Source organism: Cervus elaphus, chromosome 1, assembly GCF_910594005.1.
Source record: "Cervus elaphus chromosome 1, mCerEla1.1, whole genome shotgun sequence".
In the NCBI taxonomy this organism is placed as follows: Eukaryota; Metazoa; Chordata; class Mammalia; order Artiodactyla; family Cervidae; genus Cervus; species Cervus elaphus.
This window is the reverse complement of record NC_057815.1, coordinates 67,290,513-67,311,501: the sequence shown is the minus strand read 5'-3', so window position 1 is coordinate 67,311,501 and position 20,989 is coordinate 67,290,513. Positions and strand designations below refer to the sequence as shown.

Here is a 20,989-nt window from a genome sequence, read left to right as displayed (position 1 = left end):
TCCTTGATGTAAGGGCCACGACCTATTTGCTCTCTTAGCACTTTTGCCCTTTTTATCATAGCGTATATTGCAGTACATTAACGCTAACATTATTTTCATGATTTTCTTCTCTACTAGGTAGGAGCTATTTAAGAGCAGAGACCTTATCTCATTCATTTATTCATTCATTAAGCAACAAAACATATTCTGTTTGCTGTGTGAGCACTGTCCATGGTGCTGGGGATAAAGCAGTGAACAAAATGACAATAATAGCGCCCTTATGAAGCTTACATTCTAGTAGGAATATATTCAGCCCTGTATTTCCAGGCAATAAGTTGTGTATGTTTGTGACTTTGAGCAGTTATTGTCTCTCTGTGTCTTGAATTTCTCATCTGTAAATGGCTGTGGTTATCAGTTCTGAGATGTGTGATTATTCTGAGAGCTACAAATCCATAGCTTTGTGAGTCTAGAAGATTTCAATATTTATCTTCTGATTTGGCCTTCCTGCTTGGCTCCTGCAGATTCTGTATTGCCTCTGAGTTTCTGCTGTGTATCCTTATTACTTTGGAACAGAAACAAAATTCACGCTCACAGTAACTGTTGTCTGTCTTTTATTTCTATTTCTCCATATCCATACTACCAACAGGTGTTACTTCCAGAATTACAAGCTTCTACAAAGACCCTGAGGTTCTCAACCTTCTCATCACCTTTGTGTGTCAGAGACCTTGAAGCATTCTGTCTCAGGACAGAATCTTCTCCACATACAATCTTGCTGTGCTATATTAGAGATACTGAGGTCCTGTATGAGTCACAAAATTAGGAAACAGTTTTCGCTTTTTGACCGTCCTACCAATGCAGCCCATCTGTGACAAGTCTGATAAGGAATGAGTTTAAGGAAAGCACAAAAAAGCCTTGATTTTTGCAAAAATTGTTTTGGTGTTTGTTTTCACATTGAAAATAAAATTTAATGTGCAAAAACATGGTTATGTTCTGTTTTAGGGGTTGTCTCCATGTTGCAAAAAGCAAATATGCTTGTAACTTCTCAGTTAGACAGCAAATCGCATTTTTTAAATATGGCTTGACAATTAGTAGTGATTTATTGAGCATCTCTTTGTAACAAATTCTATTCTCACTTTTGTACATTAATTATCTCATTTAATCCTTACCACTGTCCAGTATTCTTGGGCTTCCCTTGTGGCTTAGCTGGTAAAGAATCTGCCTGCAATGCAGGAGACCTAGGTTCGATCCCTGGGTTGGGAAGATCTCCTGGAAAAGGGTAAGGCTACCCACTCCAGTATTCTGGCCTAGAGAATTACATGGACTATATAGTCCATGGAGTCACAAAGTTAGACAAGACTGAGGGATTTTCACTTTAATCCTTACCACAAAGGATTATTTTATGAGCAGATTACAGTACATACCCATTTTATAAATTAGGAAACTGAAGCTCACAAAACTGAAATGACTTGAGTCACACAGTTGATAAGCTCTACAGAGCTGGAATTTTAATTCTAAAGCCTGACCTAAAGGAATTAATTTCACCTAAAGCCTGTGCTCTTTGGTCTAGTGCACAGAGTCTTTACCATCCTGCCTCTCAGGATGTATTTATCAGTTTATCTGTGTTTATCATTTAGTCCTGCTTACACTCTGTATTACCAGGGTAATTGTGTACTGTATGTCCAGTCCTGTGCTTATGTTGCAGGAATGGTAGTTCAGTTCAGCAAGCAGTAAATCTGTGCTAGGCCAGTGCCAGGTACAGAAAGTGCAGAGCAAATGGCACACAGTTTCTGTCCTCTCAGAGCTGATAACCCAGATAAGGGGATGTGATGAATTGACTTGATTTAGAAGGGCCGTGGACACAGTGGTGGCACCATGGTGACTTTCTTTCCCTTCTAGTCATAATATATAGCAAGCCAGTCCCTGGCTCATGCACCTTTCTTAGCCTAGATTCCTTTCTCCCTTCCCCAGTTACCAGTTACCAAATTCTTGCCAGCATCCTGCTCCATCGTTTTGTTCCAGCCATGCTGGCCTCTTTGTTTTTTCTTGAACGTATAGGCAAACTCCTGCTTTGAGGCTTTTGAATCTGATGTTCACTGTGTGCCTGGAACATTCTTCACTTTTGTCCTGGCTTTACTGAAATCATTGGCTCAGCTAGACCTTCCTTGGTCACCCATCTAAACTTACAGCCTCACCCAACAATACCTGTCCCTTTTTCCTGCTTTATTTTTGTCTATGGCCTTCAAATAGTGTATTTTGTTTATCTTCCATCTTTCTAGGAAAAGATTAAGTCCTACAGAGACAACAGTTTTTTGATTTATTGACTGCTAACTCCCCAACACCTCGAACTGTGTCTAACACATAATATAAGCAGTAAATGTTAAATGAGGAAGCAGATGAATCTGAGACCTTGTTCAAATGCCCTTTCTCTCCTTTTAATATGTTCTCTGCTTCGCCTCTCCTGCAAGAAAGTTGCTTATATGGAATTTAACAGAGGATAAGTTGCAGGGATTAGATTCATTCAACAAATAGGTATTAAGTTCCTGCTGTATCCAGCACAAGGCATAGGATCATGTCCTCTTACCCAGAAAGTTTTATATCACCTTTTCTCTATTCTCACTGCTTCCTTGCATGTTCAGGCTTCAGGAACTTAGATTAATGGGATTGCCCTCTCAGTGATTGCTGTGAACAGTATTCTCTTTCAGTATCTTCTTCATCCTACTACTGAGATTATATTGTCTGGTCAACAAATGTGACCTCATCTGTCCAGTTAAAATACTTTGTTGACTTCATGTCACTGCAGTCACAGTGGCCTAGCACACAGAGTACTGCCATGTGGCCTAATCAGTCTTTCCAACCTCATCTCTCACTGTTTCTTATATTAGGCAATTCACTTTTTGCCAGTGCCCCATCCTCTATCATGTTACCCTTGATCGTGGTCTTTTCTCTACCTGGAACACCTTCTCTCTTATTCAGTGAACTTGCTCCTCATCCTTTAAGAGTAAACTAGATGATACTAACACTTTGCAGCCTACTGACCACTCTATTAGTAGAAAACTTTCCTCTCTGTTCCCAAAACTTCCTTATTCCACCACCATCCCTACACAGGTTTCCTCCTTCATATCACTTATTACTCTGTACTGAAAATGTTTCTTAATGTGTCTCTCCTTAGGCTGCCTGTTCCTTGGGGACAGGGACTGTGTGTTTATTCCTGTATCTCAATACCTGTGTCTTCATGATGCAGCTAAGCAGGCATAATGTCCTTTTGTTTGTGAATACAATACTCGCTGCCTTACTCGTATTTCTGGGATGAGTTACAGATCTGTAAATCACTTGTTATTTTGCCTCTTTCTGTTTAGCCAGGGCAGATTAAGCATCAGAGTGGACACTTTCAGAGGTCTCTTGTCTCCCAAGTCCTACTCTCACAGTGATAGGCCCATATAGTGCTTCCCCTGCAAATATTGATGGTTCACTCAGACCCTGTGCTGGGCCCTGAGTGTACAGACCTGCGCATCATCTCTCTGAAATGTGCTTCCAAATGATGATATGATAGGAAGACTTCTGGGATGGAATTCAGAAGACTGGCTTCTGGCCCTAGCTAAGTCATTAACTTGTATAGTGACTTTGGGCAACCCATTTCTCTTTTCCTCAATTGTAAAATGTAATAGATAAGATCGTCTCTGAGCATATGGAGCTGAGGGCAGCACTGTAAGTCAGCTATAAATTGCCAAGTTCTTATGAAAATCCTGTGTAGATGCTTCCTTAATATCCATATTGACCATCCTGCCTTCAGCAGTGTTCTCAGTGTGTCTGTCCCTCTCATGCCTTAGAAGCGTCTTCACTGATGAAGGAAACAAATGACTCTTTAGTGCAAAGCTGCAGGCAGAGGCTTCATAAACAGCCCTGAATTATGCCTTACACCTGAGACAGTGTAGTCCCCACTGTGGTCCTGGTTCTGAAATACAAGAGTTTCTTGGATACTTTTGTTAGAAAAAACTCTGAGAAACCTTCAAGAATCAGCTTCAGTACTCATAAGATTTGTGTACTTATACTAGACATGACCAGTATCTCTAGCCCTGCCTTACAGATGAAACCATCAAGGAACAGAGAGGTAAAGTGATTTGAGGTCATTTAAATTATACCCAGTGAAAACCAAAACCATCTTCGGTATCATCAGCCTTTAGAGGCTGTCTTTCAGCTACCCAGGCAGGGTTAGGGGTCCTTCTGCATTCCCACAGCCCCCTGTGCTCTTGGTATAGTCTTTATCTTATTGTATTATAATTATCTGTTTGTGTCTGCCTCCAGATCAAGAATTAGATCTGACTCATCTGTGCATGTAAGCCACATTGCAGGTGTCAGTTAATGATAGCTTAACACAACTGAGCTAAGTTTTTATTAATGTACAAATCTGGGCATTGCTTGAGGGAAAGTTTCCATCTATTGACTCCAGGCCAGAGGGAAAGCTTTTCTTTTAACCAGGTAGAATTAATTAGAAGTATTGCAATGGAATACCCCTGGAATAGGAGTTAGGAAACCTTCAGTTGACCAGATGTGTGACGAGCAAGCCACTTTACCTCTCTGTTCCTTGGTTGCCTTGTTTGTAAACTAGAGATAGAGACACCATCTTATGTGATTATCAGGGATGTTATCAGCTCAAATTTAGTGTGGATAAGAAAACTTATCCACACTAAAATAAGGAGTTATGGGACTTCCCTGGTGGTTAAGATTCTGAGCTGCCAGTGCAGGAGGCACTGATTCGATCCCTAGTCAGGGAACTAGATCCCACATGCTGTGTGGTACAGCCAAAAGATTTTAAAAATTAAAAAAATAAGGAGTTATTACTTTAATCCCATTGGAGAAATTATACCATTTTTGATGCATAAAACTACTACTTTCCACACTTAGGTGAAACACAGGAAATTCAGTGAAGACTCTTATTAAACGGTAAGGGTGGCTCATCTCAAGTCCTCTTAACTGCTCTCAGTGTGTGTCCCAATTCAATAGGAGGTATAGCTGTTTTCATCTCGGCTGCCTCCAAAAGTATTTCAGAACTTGACCTTTCAAGGAAGGTAAACAGGCCCAGCCAGATTTCCAGCTGCAAGGGGAGAGCCAGGGAAACCTGATAGACTTGCTCTCCCAAGCTGATTTCTTTATCACCCGCCTGTTTGGCTGAAAGGAGTATCTCTGTTCAAGACTGAATAAGGAACAATTTTTTTCCAGAGTAGAAATAGTACTTCTGTTTCACGGCCTCTAGCAAATAGTAGCCTCAAAAGTAGTGAACCTAAAAAGAGAGGGTTGAGGTATGAGAGAGAGATCTGAGCAGTATTGGTAGGTATCTAGCATCATAGAATTTATCGTAGGTAATTATCAAAGAATTTGAGAGTATATGTTTCTGATGAAGCAACTTGATGCCCAGAGGGTCAGAGTGAAACCCCCAATATATCATGCTAAATGAGTGCAGAGTACACCGGAACCGAGGAGTCCGGTCTCTCAGAACTCCAGGTGTCCTCTCTGCTGAGCTCTCTGGGCACTGCCCTGAGCAGCTGCTGCAGTCCTCTGCAGGTGCACACCGCACACAGACAAGGCCGCTTCTCTCTCCTTCTCCCTCTGTGTCTCCCATTTTTCTTAGTAGGTCTCAAGTTTAGTAGGTCTCTCTTCAACCCTGGCAACCCTCTCAGACCAAGGGCAGCAGGGAGTCTGCAAACCATTCTGAAGAGCTGTGGGCCTACTCTGTGCATTTAAGAGACTCTTAGTTTAGTGAGGGAAACATAGACACAGATTATTATAGAATCTCCCTTGCTGTGAGGATTTGTGACATTTTAATGGAAGAAATCAGTTGAGAAACTTGAGACCTACTTAAAAAAATGGGAGACAGAGAGAGGGGGCTGAGATTGAGAAAGAGAGAAATGGAAGCTACATCAGGGAGAGTCTAGTTGCCGGAAACAACTCACTCCAGCTGTTTTAAACAGAAGTTTAATGTAGAATGTTAAGGTACTTGAAGGCACTGGAAGGGCTCAGGGAGTTGGCTCTAGGCTAAGCTTTCAGGAAAGAACCAGTAGATCTTTTAAGTTAGAAATAACAGTGCCAACAGTGCAGTCCAGGGATCAGGAAATCATCTCTGTTACCATTGGGCCTCTGGGGACCCAGGGACACAACCCCTGAGCAGGAAACTCAGTGTCATCCTTGCTAGTAGCAAATGGAAAAGGAACGTGTCCTCTGCCTCCCGTCTGCCTTCCAAATCTGTTATAATGGCATCTAATACATAGAGACCAGTATGTATCCATCTAGCATAGCAGAGTCGTGACCGTTTCAATCTCTACAGTAAAGGAATACAAAACAGTAAACGTAAGTGAGGGTGGATGCTGAGCAAGTCAGTCCATGTAATACTGTTAAGTTTCACGAAAATAAAAAAAACTTTTTAAGACGATAGCTCAGTAGATAAAGGTAATACTAGTGTTATTCTATACATTTCACATTAGTAATTTATTGATTTCTATTAGCTAATCTTTGATTACTGCCATTTTATTAGAATCATTTTTTTTCCTGCTCTTTCAAGAATATGCTTGTAAACTGGTTTGACCAGGTTGTAGCCAGTCTGTCTGTACCCCGGTTTTTTTCATCTATATAATGAGAATAATAATATCTTCCTCATAGGTTTGTTGTAAGGATTAAATGAGTTAATACACGTATAGTTCTTAGAAAAATGCTGGCACACAGCAAGTGATATATGTTATCTACTACTATTATTTTTAAGGTTATATACTATGTGACTCCATCTATGTGATAATTTTTTTTTACAATTTTTTTATTTATTTTTGGCTGAGCTTCATTGCTTCATGGGCTTTTCTGTAGTTGCGGTGAGCAGGACCTCCTCTAGCTGTAGTGCGCAGGCCTCTCGTTGCGGTGGCTTCTCTCGTTGTGGTGGCTTCTCTCGTTGCGGTGGCTTCTCTCGTTGCGGAGCACAGGCTTTACAGCACACAGACTTCGGTAGTTGCCGCTCATGGGCTCAGTGGTTGTGGCCCGTGGGCTTAATTGCTCCACAGCATGAGGGATCTTTCCAGACCAGGGATCGAACCCATGTCTCCTTCATTGGCAGGCAGATTCTTCACCACTGAGCCACCAGGGAAGCCCTGTTATTTATTTTTAATCCTTACAACATCTGAGGAGATGTTAAGTACCATACACGTCGTTTGAAGACGGGGTGACCTAGATAGGCCTTGCCCAAGGTCACACATTGCCAAGTCACACAGAATGTGTGTGGCAGAGCTGTCATTGATCATCAGACTTTTAAGTCCGGGTTCTTTGCAGTTCTATCTTTTTCCTCTTAATCCAGTGTTTTCCATCATCCCACAGAGTATAAGGAGATGGGAGATGTTGTTTCTTGCTGGATGGTATTTATGAACTGAACCTTGAAAGAACAGTTTCAATAGCAGAAACATTTCAGACACAGGGAATAACTCAAAGATCCAAAGGTAGAAGATAAGAATGGTTCTTCTTGTACCTGTATAATGAGAGGCTTCCAGCACATTCTTTTTTGGTAGCCTAAAGTTTAGTCACTTCACTGTTTCCTATTTCAGGGAGCCCCTTGACACAGCGGAAAGTATCAATACCCAGTTGTTGTGTATCCTTTGTAACAGCTGATGAGCCATCTCCTATCTACACCCAAGTGGTTGAAAACACAGATTCCCCCATCTGGAATTTTCAACAGCAGTCAAGGTTTGTATTTTATGATGTACCATCAGCCTTCCAGAATCTGCTTTCTATTCCAAGAGACAGACTCAAAGTGAGGCATATAACAAGACACTACAATACTGAGCAGACTTGGAGAATGCTTTCCTTATCAAACAATTATTTAATCCTAGTGCTTACGAATTCACAGCTAGTGGTGGTTTAAAGCTTTTGTTGTGTGTTTTTTAGCTCTACTCAGTACAACTCAAAAATTATTCAGTGGAGTCCTCTTATTTGCTCTGCTGTATTCTTGGGCAGTGGGAATTAAAGACAATGGATTAAAACAGTCCCTATAGAAACCTCAGCTAAGTGTGAAAGAATGTATACAAGTTATCTAGGTGAAGAAGGTGGAGATCTCCGGAAAGGCTGTAGATTATAGTGAGGTCCAAATTATATGAAATTTGGAAATATTACCTCATGGTACATGGTAGGTACATAACAAATGTCAGATCTGATTTGAAAGCTCAAAAACAGAGGAGGTGAAGGAGTCCTGTCAACCACGTGGCCTGCAGCTCAGAGGTTGGGGGCTGGCACAGAGCCAGGCTCTCCTCCCTTTTCTGCTGTTACCTGTTTCATCATAATTAAAAGTGTGAGTTCTGTTACTAATTATTGTTAATATTATCTTTACACTGCATCACCTTTTGTAAAATTTAATTCTTGTCCACCAGCACTAGCCACACACATGGTATCTGATCTGCTATTTTCTCACAGTGTTTATGTACCTAGTTGAATCTCAGAGGTTGCTCACATGTTCAGTGTTTTTGAAATTTGAAAGGTTGACCTGAGTCAGGAACTTTAACTGCAGTGACAATTCAGTAGTGAGAAGATGTCTAGAAGATGTCTAGATGTCTAGAAGATGTCTGTGGTGAGCTACTAGAAATTACAGAAATTCTGGCCATAGTGGCCAGTACTTTATCTAAAATACCAAATCTGCCTTCAAAGGTAGGCAATCAGAGGGTTAAGCCCAGCGTAGGTGCTCAATAAACATTCTTTTCCTCTCTTCTCACTGCCTCCACCTACCACCACGAGACATGAGAAGAATTCTTACCTGTTCCAATAAAATGGGGGTCACGGGTGTTGGGGGAAAGAATACCACGTCCGGGTTGCATGTTTTCAGTTCTTGACAAGTTACTAGTTACATCACCTCTCTGAACTTCCATCCCCTGCTTTTAGAGGATAAGAATATATCCTAGAAGATGGTCATAAGCTTGAAAGGAAAGTGATTTGCAAACTTTAAGATACCCTTCAAATCTGGGTTTCATCCTAGAGAAGCTTCCTACACAGTTAATTTATGCTTGTTTTACTTACTAGGCTTTCGAAAGAGCTTCTTTTGGACCCACAACAAACTCTGGTCTTCAAAGTTTGGCATAAAGGAGGTATGAACTGTTTCTTTGGTTATAAAATAAGTCCACATCATATTAATTTGCCAGTCTTTTTCTTTTCTTAACCAAGTAAAACCATGGCACTGGTGGTGCTGGGAACACATATGTGTGTTAGAGGTGATCCCGTAGAATAGCATGTCATTCCCTGGTGGAATTTAAATCCTTAGAGGCCATATCATTTTGTTTGACTGCTTGCTTTGTTTTTATTAGTGAATGGCAATATATTTTTATACCTTTAGAAATATCTCTAATCTTGTAAGGTAAAAATACAACTAGTTAGATTTTATATATATAAAAACTGAGGACCAAGAAAGTTTAGTGGCTTGACTAAGGTCATATACCTATTAATTGATGGAGCTAGGCTTCAGACTCACTTCTTTCTCTTTTTTTGGCCACACGCAAGGTTTGCAGAATCTTAGTTCCCTGATCAGGGATTAACACAGGTCCCAGCAGGGGAAGTGCCAAGTCCTAACCACAGGACAAACAGGGCATTCTCCTCAGACCCAGTTCTGACTGGCTGTTTAGCCTTTACTGTTTGTACTTCACCAGACTAGTAAGATTGAATAATTCAGAAAAACAAGGTGATTAGGACATTCAACTATCTCACAGCTCTTAGAAAATTTTGTCTCACTAAATCCCTCCTTACAAACGTAGCTCCTTTAAGATTCCTGCTGGATCTTGGTTTCCAAACCTTCAGTGGTTTTGAGTTATCTATAGCATCATAGTGTTTGCTTGCCAATGGGTAACCCTAAAACCTAATAAAGACCTGAGGGTAGTTAGGGGGTAAAGGAGATCGACTCACCAGGCTCCCTTCTTGTGCTCCTCTTTGGGAGTGATGCCTTGGATCTGGTTTTGATGATTGGTCCCATGCTGCTGGCAAGGATTCCCAACCCCGCCCAACCTCATTAGTGGGTCAGGAACTGACCATAATTCAGTTTTCTCTAAATCATTACAAGGAATTCTTGCTATATTCAGCTCAGCACAACACTCCTCTCTAGTTTTCTATTTCTGTCTTCTCTCTCAAGTATTCCAGATTGTCAAGCAGACCAGGCTTTGCCTCAGTTCAACACTTACTTCAGCAGGAAAAAAGAGTAAACTTTGGTCTTATGCAGATCTATATTCAAATCTTGGCTCTGCTATTTACAGACTGTATGAACTGAGATAAATTGCTCTACCTGTTTGAGTCTTTGTTTCCTTATTTATAAAATTAGGATTAATAGAACCTGCAACGCAGGGTTTTTGATGGAGAAGGAAATAGCAACCCACTCCAGTATTACTGCCTGAAAACCCGATGAACAAAGGAGCTTGGCAGGCTACAGTCCATGGGGTTGCAAAGAGTTGGACACGATTTAGCAACTGAACAATAACAACAACAGTCTTTGTAAGGGTTAAAGATAATTATATAAAGTATTTGGGACAAATTGGCACTTAATAAATGGAGCTATTTTTATTATTATGCCTACTATGTGTAACGTACAGTGCTAGGGCTGTTAGGTATGGAGATGAAGAAAATACATTCCCTACCTTTCAGGACCCCTAGACAATTGTGTAGAAGCCCAGAGTAAAGGGGGACAGAGCTCAGCCAGCTCTGTCTCTCAGTGTATGTAGACTTGCTTAACTCCATCCTTTTCTTAACTCCATCCTTTCCACACACATTGAAGGAATCTGTTGTAAAAGGTACTCAGACCAGACCAAGCTGTGTTCAATAAATATTTGAGTTCCTACTCTATGCCAGGAACTGTGCTAAGTGATGGGGATACAAAGGTAAATCAAGACATACGGGATGCTCTGGTAGCAGACATCTAACCCAGACTTAGGATGTTAGAGAAGGCTTTGAGGGGCATACCTCTGATGAGAAATGAAGGGACCTGACATTGTATGGTCAGAAGGGATAGCAAATACAAAAGCCTAGAGTAAAGAAAGAGTACAAGGGAAGTTCAGGATCACTGGAGCATAAAACTGCAAAGGGAGAATGTGGGATTGACTGATGAATCTGATATTAAATTTAACTTACAGGGACTTCCTGGCAATCCAGTATTTAAGACTTTGCACTTATACTGCAGAGGGTGTGGGTTTGACCTAGGATAACTGCATGCTTTGTGGCTCAGTCAAAAAAAATTTTTTTTTAATAATAAATAAATTTAAGTTGCAGTTTGTGGGGTTTCAGTTCACTGACCAGGGATTGAACCTGGGCCACAGCAGTGAAAGCCCAAAATCCTAGTCCTTAAGCAGCCAGGGAACTCCTGATTTTTTTTCTTGATGGTCAGTTTAGCCAGATTTCTCCTCCACTGTGTTTAGGATGAAGTGCTTTCATGTTAGGCAGAACCTTCAAGTGGGGTTGCCTAAAGTTATTATATAACAAGAACAGGTTACATCTTTGGTAACCAAAGAGAACAAGATTAGCTTTCTTTGAAAAGCAAGAATATCTTTGGAGAACAAATCAATGGCTCTCCATCATTCTTCACCTGCAGTGGGTAAGAATTACATGACCCCTACTCTGGGGAAAACAACTTCAAATGTTCCTACAATCTAACTTTGTCCAGGTTAAAGAGAATCTTAAATCTGGTTCAGCACTTCTCCTATATATGAAACTTGAGGCCCAGGAAATTAGAATAATGTGTTTTCAAGTCAAAGCCACATTTAGATTTGCTGTTGTAGTACACTGCTTCTTAGTCTCTCTCTACAGTGGCCGGTTCACGCATGCTCTCAGTGGATGTCTTATCTAGTTCCTGTAGTGCAGGAAGAGGCTATGCCAGGTATGGAAAGTTTAGGGAACATAAAGTGAGTTATACTTGGTCTCAGCTTTTAGGTAGGTCCCAGTCTAGAGAAGAGCAAACTGTGTAAACAAATGTTAGACAGTGTGTGATGAGTCCAGTGTCAAAGGAATCGGGAAACTCATGACCACTCTTCTTGAAAATTTGCGTTCCTTGATTTATTCAGCAAATTGAAAACTGAGAATTGTGTCCATGTTTGGTAGAATCAGTCCTTGATTCAGTGTAGGGAGTGGAGCCTTTACAAAACAGGAGCATGTAAGGGGACGGGTCTGTTTGTCCTCAGCTACTTTCATGTTAGAAGTGAGAAACAGTAAATCTGAAAATAAAGGTCATTGCATGGTAGCTCGTCCAACCAAGAAGAGGTCTTCTCTGTCATTAAGAGCAGCCTGAGCCCAAACTCATTTTGTACCCTGTACTGGTTTTTTACGGGGTTGTTTGTCTTCTGTGTGTGTGTGTGTGTTCTTAATTAAATATAATACATGTGTATGTTATAGAAAATTTGAAAAATACAGAGAACTATAAATAAGAAAATGCAAATCATTCATAATTCCAAGAGTGGTTTTTTTCAAGACCCACTTCCCTAAGGAAAATCAGTGAGACCTGGTGCCCTAGGGAGAAGAACAAGTGTCTCTTATGTTTAAGGGATGTTTTCCAGTAGCCTATATGAAGAGGACAGAGCCTAACCCTGCCAGCTTTTCCCTACCATACAAAAAAATATACAGTTGGAAAACAAGCTATGGTTGCCAGTCTCTTATCCTCGTTATCTGTACTCTCTGTTGATTGTGGAATCACTGAACCCTCCCACCCCCTAAACCACCTCTGTGCCACCTCGAAGCCCCATGGCAAGATGTGCCCGGCCACACTGCCCAGCTCTTCTTTCTCCCCCACAGATGAGGAGAGGGTGATTGGCTTTGCCTCTGTGGACCTTTCCCCACTTCTCTCTGGCTTCCAGTTTGTCTGTGGCTGGTACAACATCACAGACTTCAGTGGAGAGTGCCAAGGGCAGATAAAAGTTGCTATCTCCCCTTTGGAGAGTTTGATTCATTTCAAAGAAGAAAGGCAAGCAAGACGTGTGGTGGGGAACCCAGGATCACTGGTATGTATCTTTATTCACATCCTTAACCAATAAAGTTCTACTGAGCAAAACCTATAAGAAGATAATTTACATGTGTTTGGTACTTTCCAGTGTACAGAATTTTTTTTTGTTTTGGTTTTTTTTTTTTTTTTTTTTTTGCTTTTTTTTTTTTGCATTTCTGTTTTATAATGACTTCATGATGTTTTGGGGTGAAAATGTTCTGAAATTACACGGTGGTGATGGATGCTATTGAAAAACCACTGAATTGAACACTTCCTTTCAAAGGGTGAATTTTATGATACATGAATTAAATCTCAATTTTTTAAATAAAATAAGGTTAGATAGAGTGTGGAACCTGAAACCACATTAGATAAACTTTAAAAATAAAAAGTGACGGTAACATCTTTGGTCTCTTAAAAAAAAAGAGAAAATGGGAAGAGGGAAATTGATGTTAGTAAGTATAGACAACTCTTTCAGGGAGTTTAACCGTAAAGGAAAAGAGAATTTTCCAGACTGTCCCAGATAGGGGAGCTCTGTCAAGGGCAGACTGTGTCACGCATGCCTGATCCAGGGTTGGGCAGAGTGGGGTTCAGTAAATGTCAGATGAGTTACTGAGTGAATAAACGCATGCATGAGAATGACAGTTTAAATAATCCCGTTTGTAGGAGGGCGTTTTCTTTACATCAGCCCGAGTAATCATGTGATAAGAACTATCACAGCCAGATTATCCTCACATGTAAAGAAAATGTAAGATATCCAGCCAGGGGTTCACAAACTAGATGGAGGAAACAAGAGCATAAATAAAAATAAAGCAACTTTTAAAAAGCAGTCTGACATTGTAGTTTGTAAAATGGGGATGATAATAGTACCTCCCTCATAAGAGTGATATATAAATGAGAAAATACATATAAATTGCTTGGTACAGTGTTCAACAGAAAATAGTAAGTTATACCTATACAATAAGTTTTACAAATTTATTTATACTGCTTTATTCCAAAAGGATTTGTGACAAGTGTGCCGTTTTCTCATTGCTTCCGCAGACCCCGGTGTACAGTACCTTCTCCTTCCCTGCCTCTGCTGTGTACACTGCATTCCCTGGCTGCACTGCGGGACAGACCCCAGAACTGCCTGCTCACCCCTCATCAAAGGACGTTGATTTCTCCTCTCCTGGGAGGTGAGTGATTTCTTGATGACAGGAAGAGATGGGGTCCAGAATGGAAGTGTGCAAAGTAGCTTGTCATTTCTCTTTCCTTTATTAGGGGAAGAAATGAGAAACAGGCAAAGACTAGTGATCTTCTTTCATAAGCCCAGGGAACCCCAAAATCATATGAAAACAAAATTTTTATAAAATTAGGTACTAGAAGTTTTACTGCTATCAAAAGGATAGTTTCAGTGCAAGGGATTCGTTTCTTCTCAGAGACCTTTAACCTTCATGCCTAAAATCAGTCATCAGCTATGTGAGAAACATATCATGACCTTTCCCCTCCCAAACCTATGTGCCAGGTTATTGTGTAAAAAGCACCTGGCGTTCTCATTTCACCAAACTAACTGGATATGCTTATGTATATTAGGGCTAGAATATATTCCATCCTGTCAAAGGATAGAATCTAAGATTTAAGATTGCTTCTTTCCACCCCACTCTCCTCAGGCCTTAGTGCCATTTGGCATCCCTCTGCCTCCATCAGTCTTTTCCACGTCTCTCTCTTCACTTTAGGGAGAAGGCAAGGGATCGTGTAGCAGCCACTCCTACAGCAGCAGTTACTGAGGAGACCATTTATTCCAGGAAAGATGCTGTTATACTGCTTAGCCACGCAAAGGCGTGTCTCAGCACTGTGTAGCTTTTCCACCACATGAAGAGAGCCTCTGCATAGAAGGAGCCCATGTATCTGTGAAGCCCTAGTTTAGAAAATTTCTGTTACCTGTTTTATAGATGTTACATTGAACATAGCTAGTCAATGAGACAGTCAAAGGAATCTCAAAATAATTATGCTGAGAGAGAACAGCTAGACAAAGAGTACATTGTATGTGATTCCATTTGTATAAAATTCTAGAAAATGTGTACTAACCTGTAGTGACAGAAGGCGAATCAGTCTTCAGCCATAGCACCCTGAACATGCCCGATCTGGTTTCTGATCTCAGAAACTAAGCTCGAATGGGAGAAAGCAAATCAGTGGTTGCCTAGAGACAAAGCAGGATGAACGGAGTGGGAAGGAGGGAGGAATTTTGAAAGATAGGAGGAAACTTTAGGTGTGATGGATATGTTCATTATCTTGAAATGGTAATGGTTTCCTTAGAGGTACATTTGTGTCAAAACACATCATACTGTACACTTTAAATATGTGAAGTTTATTGTATATCAGTTATACCTTAATAAAGCAATGGTTCTCAGACATTTCCACTTCAAAATTCTTTTATACTCCTAAAAATTGCTGGTGACCTCAGAGAGGTTTCTGTAGGTTTTAACTGTCAGTTTTTACCATATTATAAATTTAAACTGAGAAACTTTAATGTCTTACAGTTCTTTTAATTTTTGTTGAAATTTAATTGATTTACAATATACAATTTTATTGAAATATAGTTGACTTACATCATGTCAGTTCCGGTGTACAGCACAGTGATCCAGTTATTCCTTTGCAGATTCTTTTCTCTACAGGTTTTCACAAAATGTTGAGTATAGTTGCCTGTGCTCTACAGTAGGTCCTCACTTTTTTTATTTCTTGGCTGTGATAGGTCATTGCTGCACGTGGGCTCTCTGTAGTTGCCATACGTGGGGCCTCCTCTTTGCTGCAGTGTGTGGGCTTCTCCTCGTGGTGGCGCCTCTTGTTGTGGAGTCCAGGCTCTGAGTGCGCTGGCTTCAGTAGTTGTGGTCCATGGGCTTAGTTGCTCCTCAGCATGTAGGATCTTCCTGGCTACTAGGGATTGAGCTGGTGTCTTACATTGCAAGGTGGATTCTTAACCACTGGATCACCAGGGAGGCCCTATCTTTTTTTTTTTAATGTTTTTATTTTTTTGGCCTCACTGTGTAGCACGTGGGATCTTAGTTCCCCAGCAAGGGATCAAACCCATTCCCCCTGTATTGGAAGTGCAGAGTCCTTACTGCTGGACCACCAGGGAATTCCCAGTTATCTATTTTATATATAGTAGTGTGTATATCGGAGAAGGCAATGGCACCCCACTCCAGTACTCTTGCCTGGAAAATCCCATGGACAGAGGAGCCTGGTAGGCTGCAGTCCATGGGGTTGCAGAGTCGGACACGACTGAAGTGACTTAGCAGCAGTAGCAGCAGTGTGTATATATATTAGTATGCTAGTTTTATATATATATATATGTTAGTTTTATATATATTAGTGTGCTAATCCCAACCTTCTAATTTATCCTTCCCCCACCACCCCAAATTGAGAAACTTTTAAAATGTAATATATAAAATCAGTTGTATTTCTATACATCAGCCATGAATGATCCAAAATGAAATTGAAAAAATGAGTAGATTTACAATACCGTCAAAAAGAATAAAATACTTAAGAATAAATTTAACCAGGAAAGTGCAGAATGTATTTTCTGAAAACTATAAACCATTGTTGAAAGAAATTAAAGTTCTAAATAAATCGGAAGATATCTGTGTTCATGGATTAGAAGACTTAATATTGTAAAAATGGCAGTATTTCCCAAATTGATCTATAGATTCAACATACTCCCTATATCACAAGTCTCTGCTGGATTCCTTATGGAAATGGGCAAGCTAGTCCTCTAATATTGTGGTTACTGTTATTTCAGATCTGTGTTTTTAAAAAATCACTGAGGCTATAAGGTAGAGAATTTATAAAAGGAGAAGGAATAAAACTGTAGGCAGAATTACTCAGGAGGTAATTGTAATCCAAGCACTTGAGCCAGTGAAGCTAGAACTGTGGTGATGGGGATGGATCTGCAGTGCCATGTCAGGAGGGTGAGTTGTTTGTTGTCACAAATTTATTGTTTTCTTATCGGTTGGGAATATATTTTGCCCCCACTTATTTTCAAACAGAAGTGGTACCACAAGAAGCCAGGCATCACGCCATGAAGAGCATGTGCAGAACATCCGCCGATTCCATGAATCCCTGCAGCAGGCAGAGGCAGTCTTGCTAAATGACGACAGACTGACCACCTCACCCTTGTCCTCCCGTACCTCCATTCTGACTTCTCTCAGGTGAGACTCTCCACTGAGAAAAGACACGGAGAACCATAGTGGAGCACAAGGTGAATGGGCAAAGGCAGCCTGCAGTATGTTTTCCATTAGCTACCACTGCTCTGGGATGTTTTGCAGGGGCTTTCATGTATGTTCATGTCAAGGTGGACCTGGAACCTGTCTCAGCTTGGAGCCTTCCATCCCTTCAGGGGGCTATAGTACTGGCCCAGCTATAAATACAGAAACTTTAGATGAGTCACCAAATAACCACCCTCACATCTACTCTACAATTTACAAAGCCTCGTCCTGCCTCCTGTCTTTATCCTCACAGCCACTGGGTGCTTCCAGACCAGCATCTGCCCTGTTAATGCTTCCCTGTCTCTTTCTTAGCTCAGTCAGCATCTGAGCCAGAAAAGCATTGTGAGAATTGGAAGGATCTTTACAGATCATCTGGACCAGCCCCTGGTTTACCTAGTAAGAAGGGTGGTGCAGTGGGAAGGATTTGGCTTCAGAGTCAGATAGACTTGATTTCCAATCATGGCTCTGCCATTCCCAGCAGAGGAGACAGCTATGTTGCCATTATAGTTATAACCATGGTATGTATGATTAAGATTCCAGATTTCCTGACCAAGAGTACATGGAGGAATGAGTAACATTCTAGGTTGGTCATGGAAAGATATAAAGAAGTCACATTTGAACTGGTCTTTAAAGGAACAAGTCAACAAATGTGAAGGGCATTCTGTTCAGGAAAAAAATGTTGTAAGGAGCATGAAACAATAAGCCCAGTTTGGGAAAGCAGTGAAGTTAGAGTGAAGCTGAGCATAAGATGTAAGGAGCAGGACAAGTTCTGTGGGAGGCAGATCTTGAAGGGTATTGAGCATCAGGCTGTTTGGACTTGACTTTCAAATGGAAAGATAATAGGGCTGGGAGGAAGAGCATGTGTAAAATTTGACAAAAGAAATATTAAAAAAGGATTTTGTTTTGAAAAAATTAATAACCTATTGTTTGATTTCATAAAACAAACTCAAAATGAAAGATTAGCAAAATCTTTTTTGGTGGAACATGGGTTAGAATGGACTGATCAGTTGCACTGTAGACTGGGGAACTGCTCAAACTTATAAGGAAGTAATATGTTCACTTTCTCAGTTTAGTAAGATGCTAGAGACTGCAGGCCAAGTAAAACCATCAACAGTTTGGCTGCATTTTATTAGATCATTCACATGACACACTGGAACCCAATGAAGAAAGAGAAAAAGGAACTCTACTTTGCCCTGGAGCAGTTTCTCTCAGCCTCAGCACCTTTGACATCTGAGCCATGTATTTTGCCTCTGGGGGCCTGTCCTGGCATTGTAGGATATTTAGCGGCATCCCTGGTCTCTGTCCACCAAATACTAGTGGCACTCCTCCCCCACATGTGACAACCAAAAATGTCTCCATATGTTGCCAGATGTCCCCCTGGGGCTAAAACCATCAGGCTACAAACCACTGCCCTAGAGGAGTGGTTCTCAAAATTTAGTGTGTTTCAGAATCACATGAAGGGCTTGTTAAAACAATGATTGCTGGAACCCACCCGTAAGTTCCTGATTCAGTAAGTCTAGGATGGAGCCCAAGAATTTGCATCACTCAGGTGACGCTGCCTCTAGTCCTAGAGCCAGGTTTTGAGAACCACTGCCATAGACAGATTCTCTACAAAAGAGATGAAACAAGATACTGTCAATTTTGCATTACTTCTTTGGGTTCACGAAGCCCTAAAACAAGTGTTTCATTTGAGTCACAGCAATCCTGTGAGGCCTGCAGGGTGAGTATTACCAAACTTTTTTCACAGATGAGAAAATTGCAGCTTGGTGTCAATAGGTTCCATACCCAGAACCTCAAACGAGGGCAGTTGGGTTGGCATATTTTCTAAAGCTTCATCAAGTTTACATATGTCTGCATGCTCCTGCTTCAGGTATTTAATCTGTGTAGCATAAACCCAGATGTAAACACCTAAGTAAATCTACTGTGATTTGATAGAGTTGTGGCTTCTAGTGATAGACTAAGGATCAGCTTTGTCCTCTCATTTAATTTAGATTCAACTCTAAGATACACAGACTGTTCTTAACAAAAGGATAGACTTTCTGTTTACTTCACAGGTGTTTAATGTCTGTGTTTTGCCAGTCGTGCCAGGCACATTGAGAAACCTAGAGAAATAGAGAAGTTTGATATACTGTCTTCTGTTACCAGATGCTCATGGCCTAGTTAGGGAAGCTAAACTAACTAACACATAATGAAAAAACTAAGGGAAATTTTAAGGCAGAAGGTTAGATGCCAAGAGTGAAGGAGTTGAAGGGAGAGGTGGTCCACTGATTTGGGGCAGTGGACTCTGAAAGGGAGAAATATGACCTACACCTTAAAAAGTGAATAGGACAGGGACAGAGAAGAGAGCAGCTTGAACGCAGGTTCTGGCATGCAGAGGTGTGAGGCAGAAATGAACCCAGTTAGAACAGAGCCCATTTACTATAATGGAAAAAGCATAAGTCTTGGAGTTCCAATTTCTGAGTAACTGTGTGCTACTGCGTGTCTAGACAAATCATTTAAATTCTCTGAACCTCACATTCCTTATTTGTAAAACTAATTGCTGACCTCATCTGGTTGGATGAGTATTAAACAAGATAATGTATTTGAAAGCATAAAACATAAAATCCTATGCAAGTGAAGGTGATCATGGTTGGTATAATTTCTCATTGGAATAGTAAGAATGAATGTAGCCCCATTTAAGATTTTTGAATTAAAGATTTTTAAGTTATTTATTCATGTCTGTTTATCCATTCAGCATTCATTTTTTGTGCCAAGCACTGTCCTAGGTGCAGTAGATACAAAGGAGTCAGCACAGAATTCACATCACATTAGGGGAAATTGATGTGAAACAAATCATGTGGTTGAAGAGTATAGAAAGAACTGTAGAGCACAGAGGAATGGCCCTTAAACCAACTTAGAGGGTCAGGGAAGGCTTGCTATAAGAGGTCATTTGTTTGAAGGATCAAGAGTGGTTGTTGTTGTTTAGTCACTAAGGCATGTCCTCCTCTTTGCAACCCCATGGACTGAAGTATGCCAGAAATGGCTTTAAGGTAGTACAGATCAGTGCTAGCCCAGAGTTAGGGAAAGTGAGGACTGGAATGATGATAAGAATGTTTCCTTATAAGGAGGTAGAATATTTGCTAGACATGAGAAGAGGAATTACATTAGCCGGACAGAATGAGGAAAATGTCCTAGGCAGTGGGATTGTAGTCGAAGGATGAATTGGTGGATTGGAGAGAGGGGGACCCTGCTGTTAATAGATCAAGTGAGAGTAAGTTCCTAGTTCAAGCAATAGAATGTCAAGGGAACATAAAAGATGCTCGTAATCCTAGTAAATGACCCTTTTGTCTTCTCCCTCTCTTTTGCAGGAGGAATCTGAGTGAGCTAGATCAGATGCAGCGGTACTTCAGCCAGAAGCTCACCAAGCCTTTACTCCCCCTCAGCCCTCAGACCCACACTGCCATCTTGCAGTGCCAGGAGAGTCAGACGGACCGTCTTCGGCCAGCAGCCAGCAGCCTAGACCCTGAGAGCCAGTGCATCCTGGAGAAATCCAATAACCTGGTGTTGCAAGTCAGCTCCTTAATCACGGGTATGGCTGTTGTTGAGTTACTGTCACTGGGTGCTTATTCAAAAAGCATTTAAATGTGTGCAGACAAGCCCTTATGACAGATAGAGACCAACAACTGTCACCATCTTACTTGCCATCTTCCTTTTGGAAAGAGAGAATGTGTGCAATGGAAAGAGCACTAGACTAAGAGGCATGAGACCCGAGTTAAGTCCTTGGTGGGTTTCTGGCACGGCCGTACTATTTGACTATGAGGATGTACTTTGCCTT

General features: G+C 40.9%; 1 protein-coding gene across 4 annotated transcripts in view; it reads left to right on the top strand.

The window, feature by feature from the left end:
• Positions 1-20,989, top strand: part of C2CD3 (C2 domain containing 3 centriole elongation regulator) — a 118,716-nt gene that overhangs the window by 73,468 nt on the left and 24,259 nt on the right. For all 4 annotated transcript variants that reach the window (XM_043906927.1, XM_043906939.1, XM_043906934.1 and 1 more), the window contains exons 25-30: positions 7,554-7,692; positions 9,016-9,080; positions 12,751-12,956; positions 13,976-14,109; positions 16,957-17,118; positions 20,523-20,743. In XM_043906927.1, the coding sequence (XP_043762862.1) occupies positions 7,554-7,692; positions 9,016-9,080; positions 12,751-12,956; positions 13,976-14,109; positions 16,957-17,118; positions 20,523-20,743 (927 nt within the window). The remainder of the gene's footprint in view (positions 1-7,553; positions 7,693-9,015; positions 9,081-12,750; positions 12,957-13,975; positions 14,110-16,956; positions 17,119-20,522; positions 20,744-20,989) is intronic.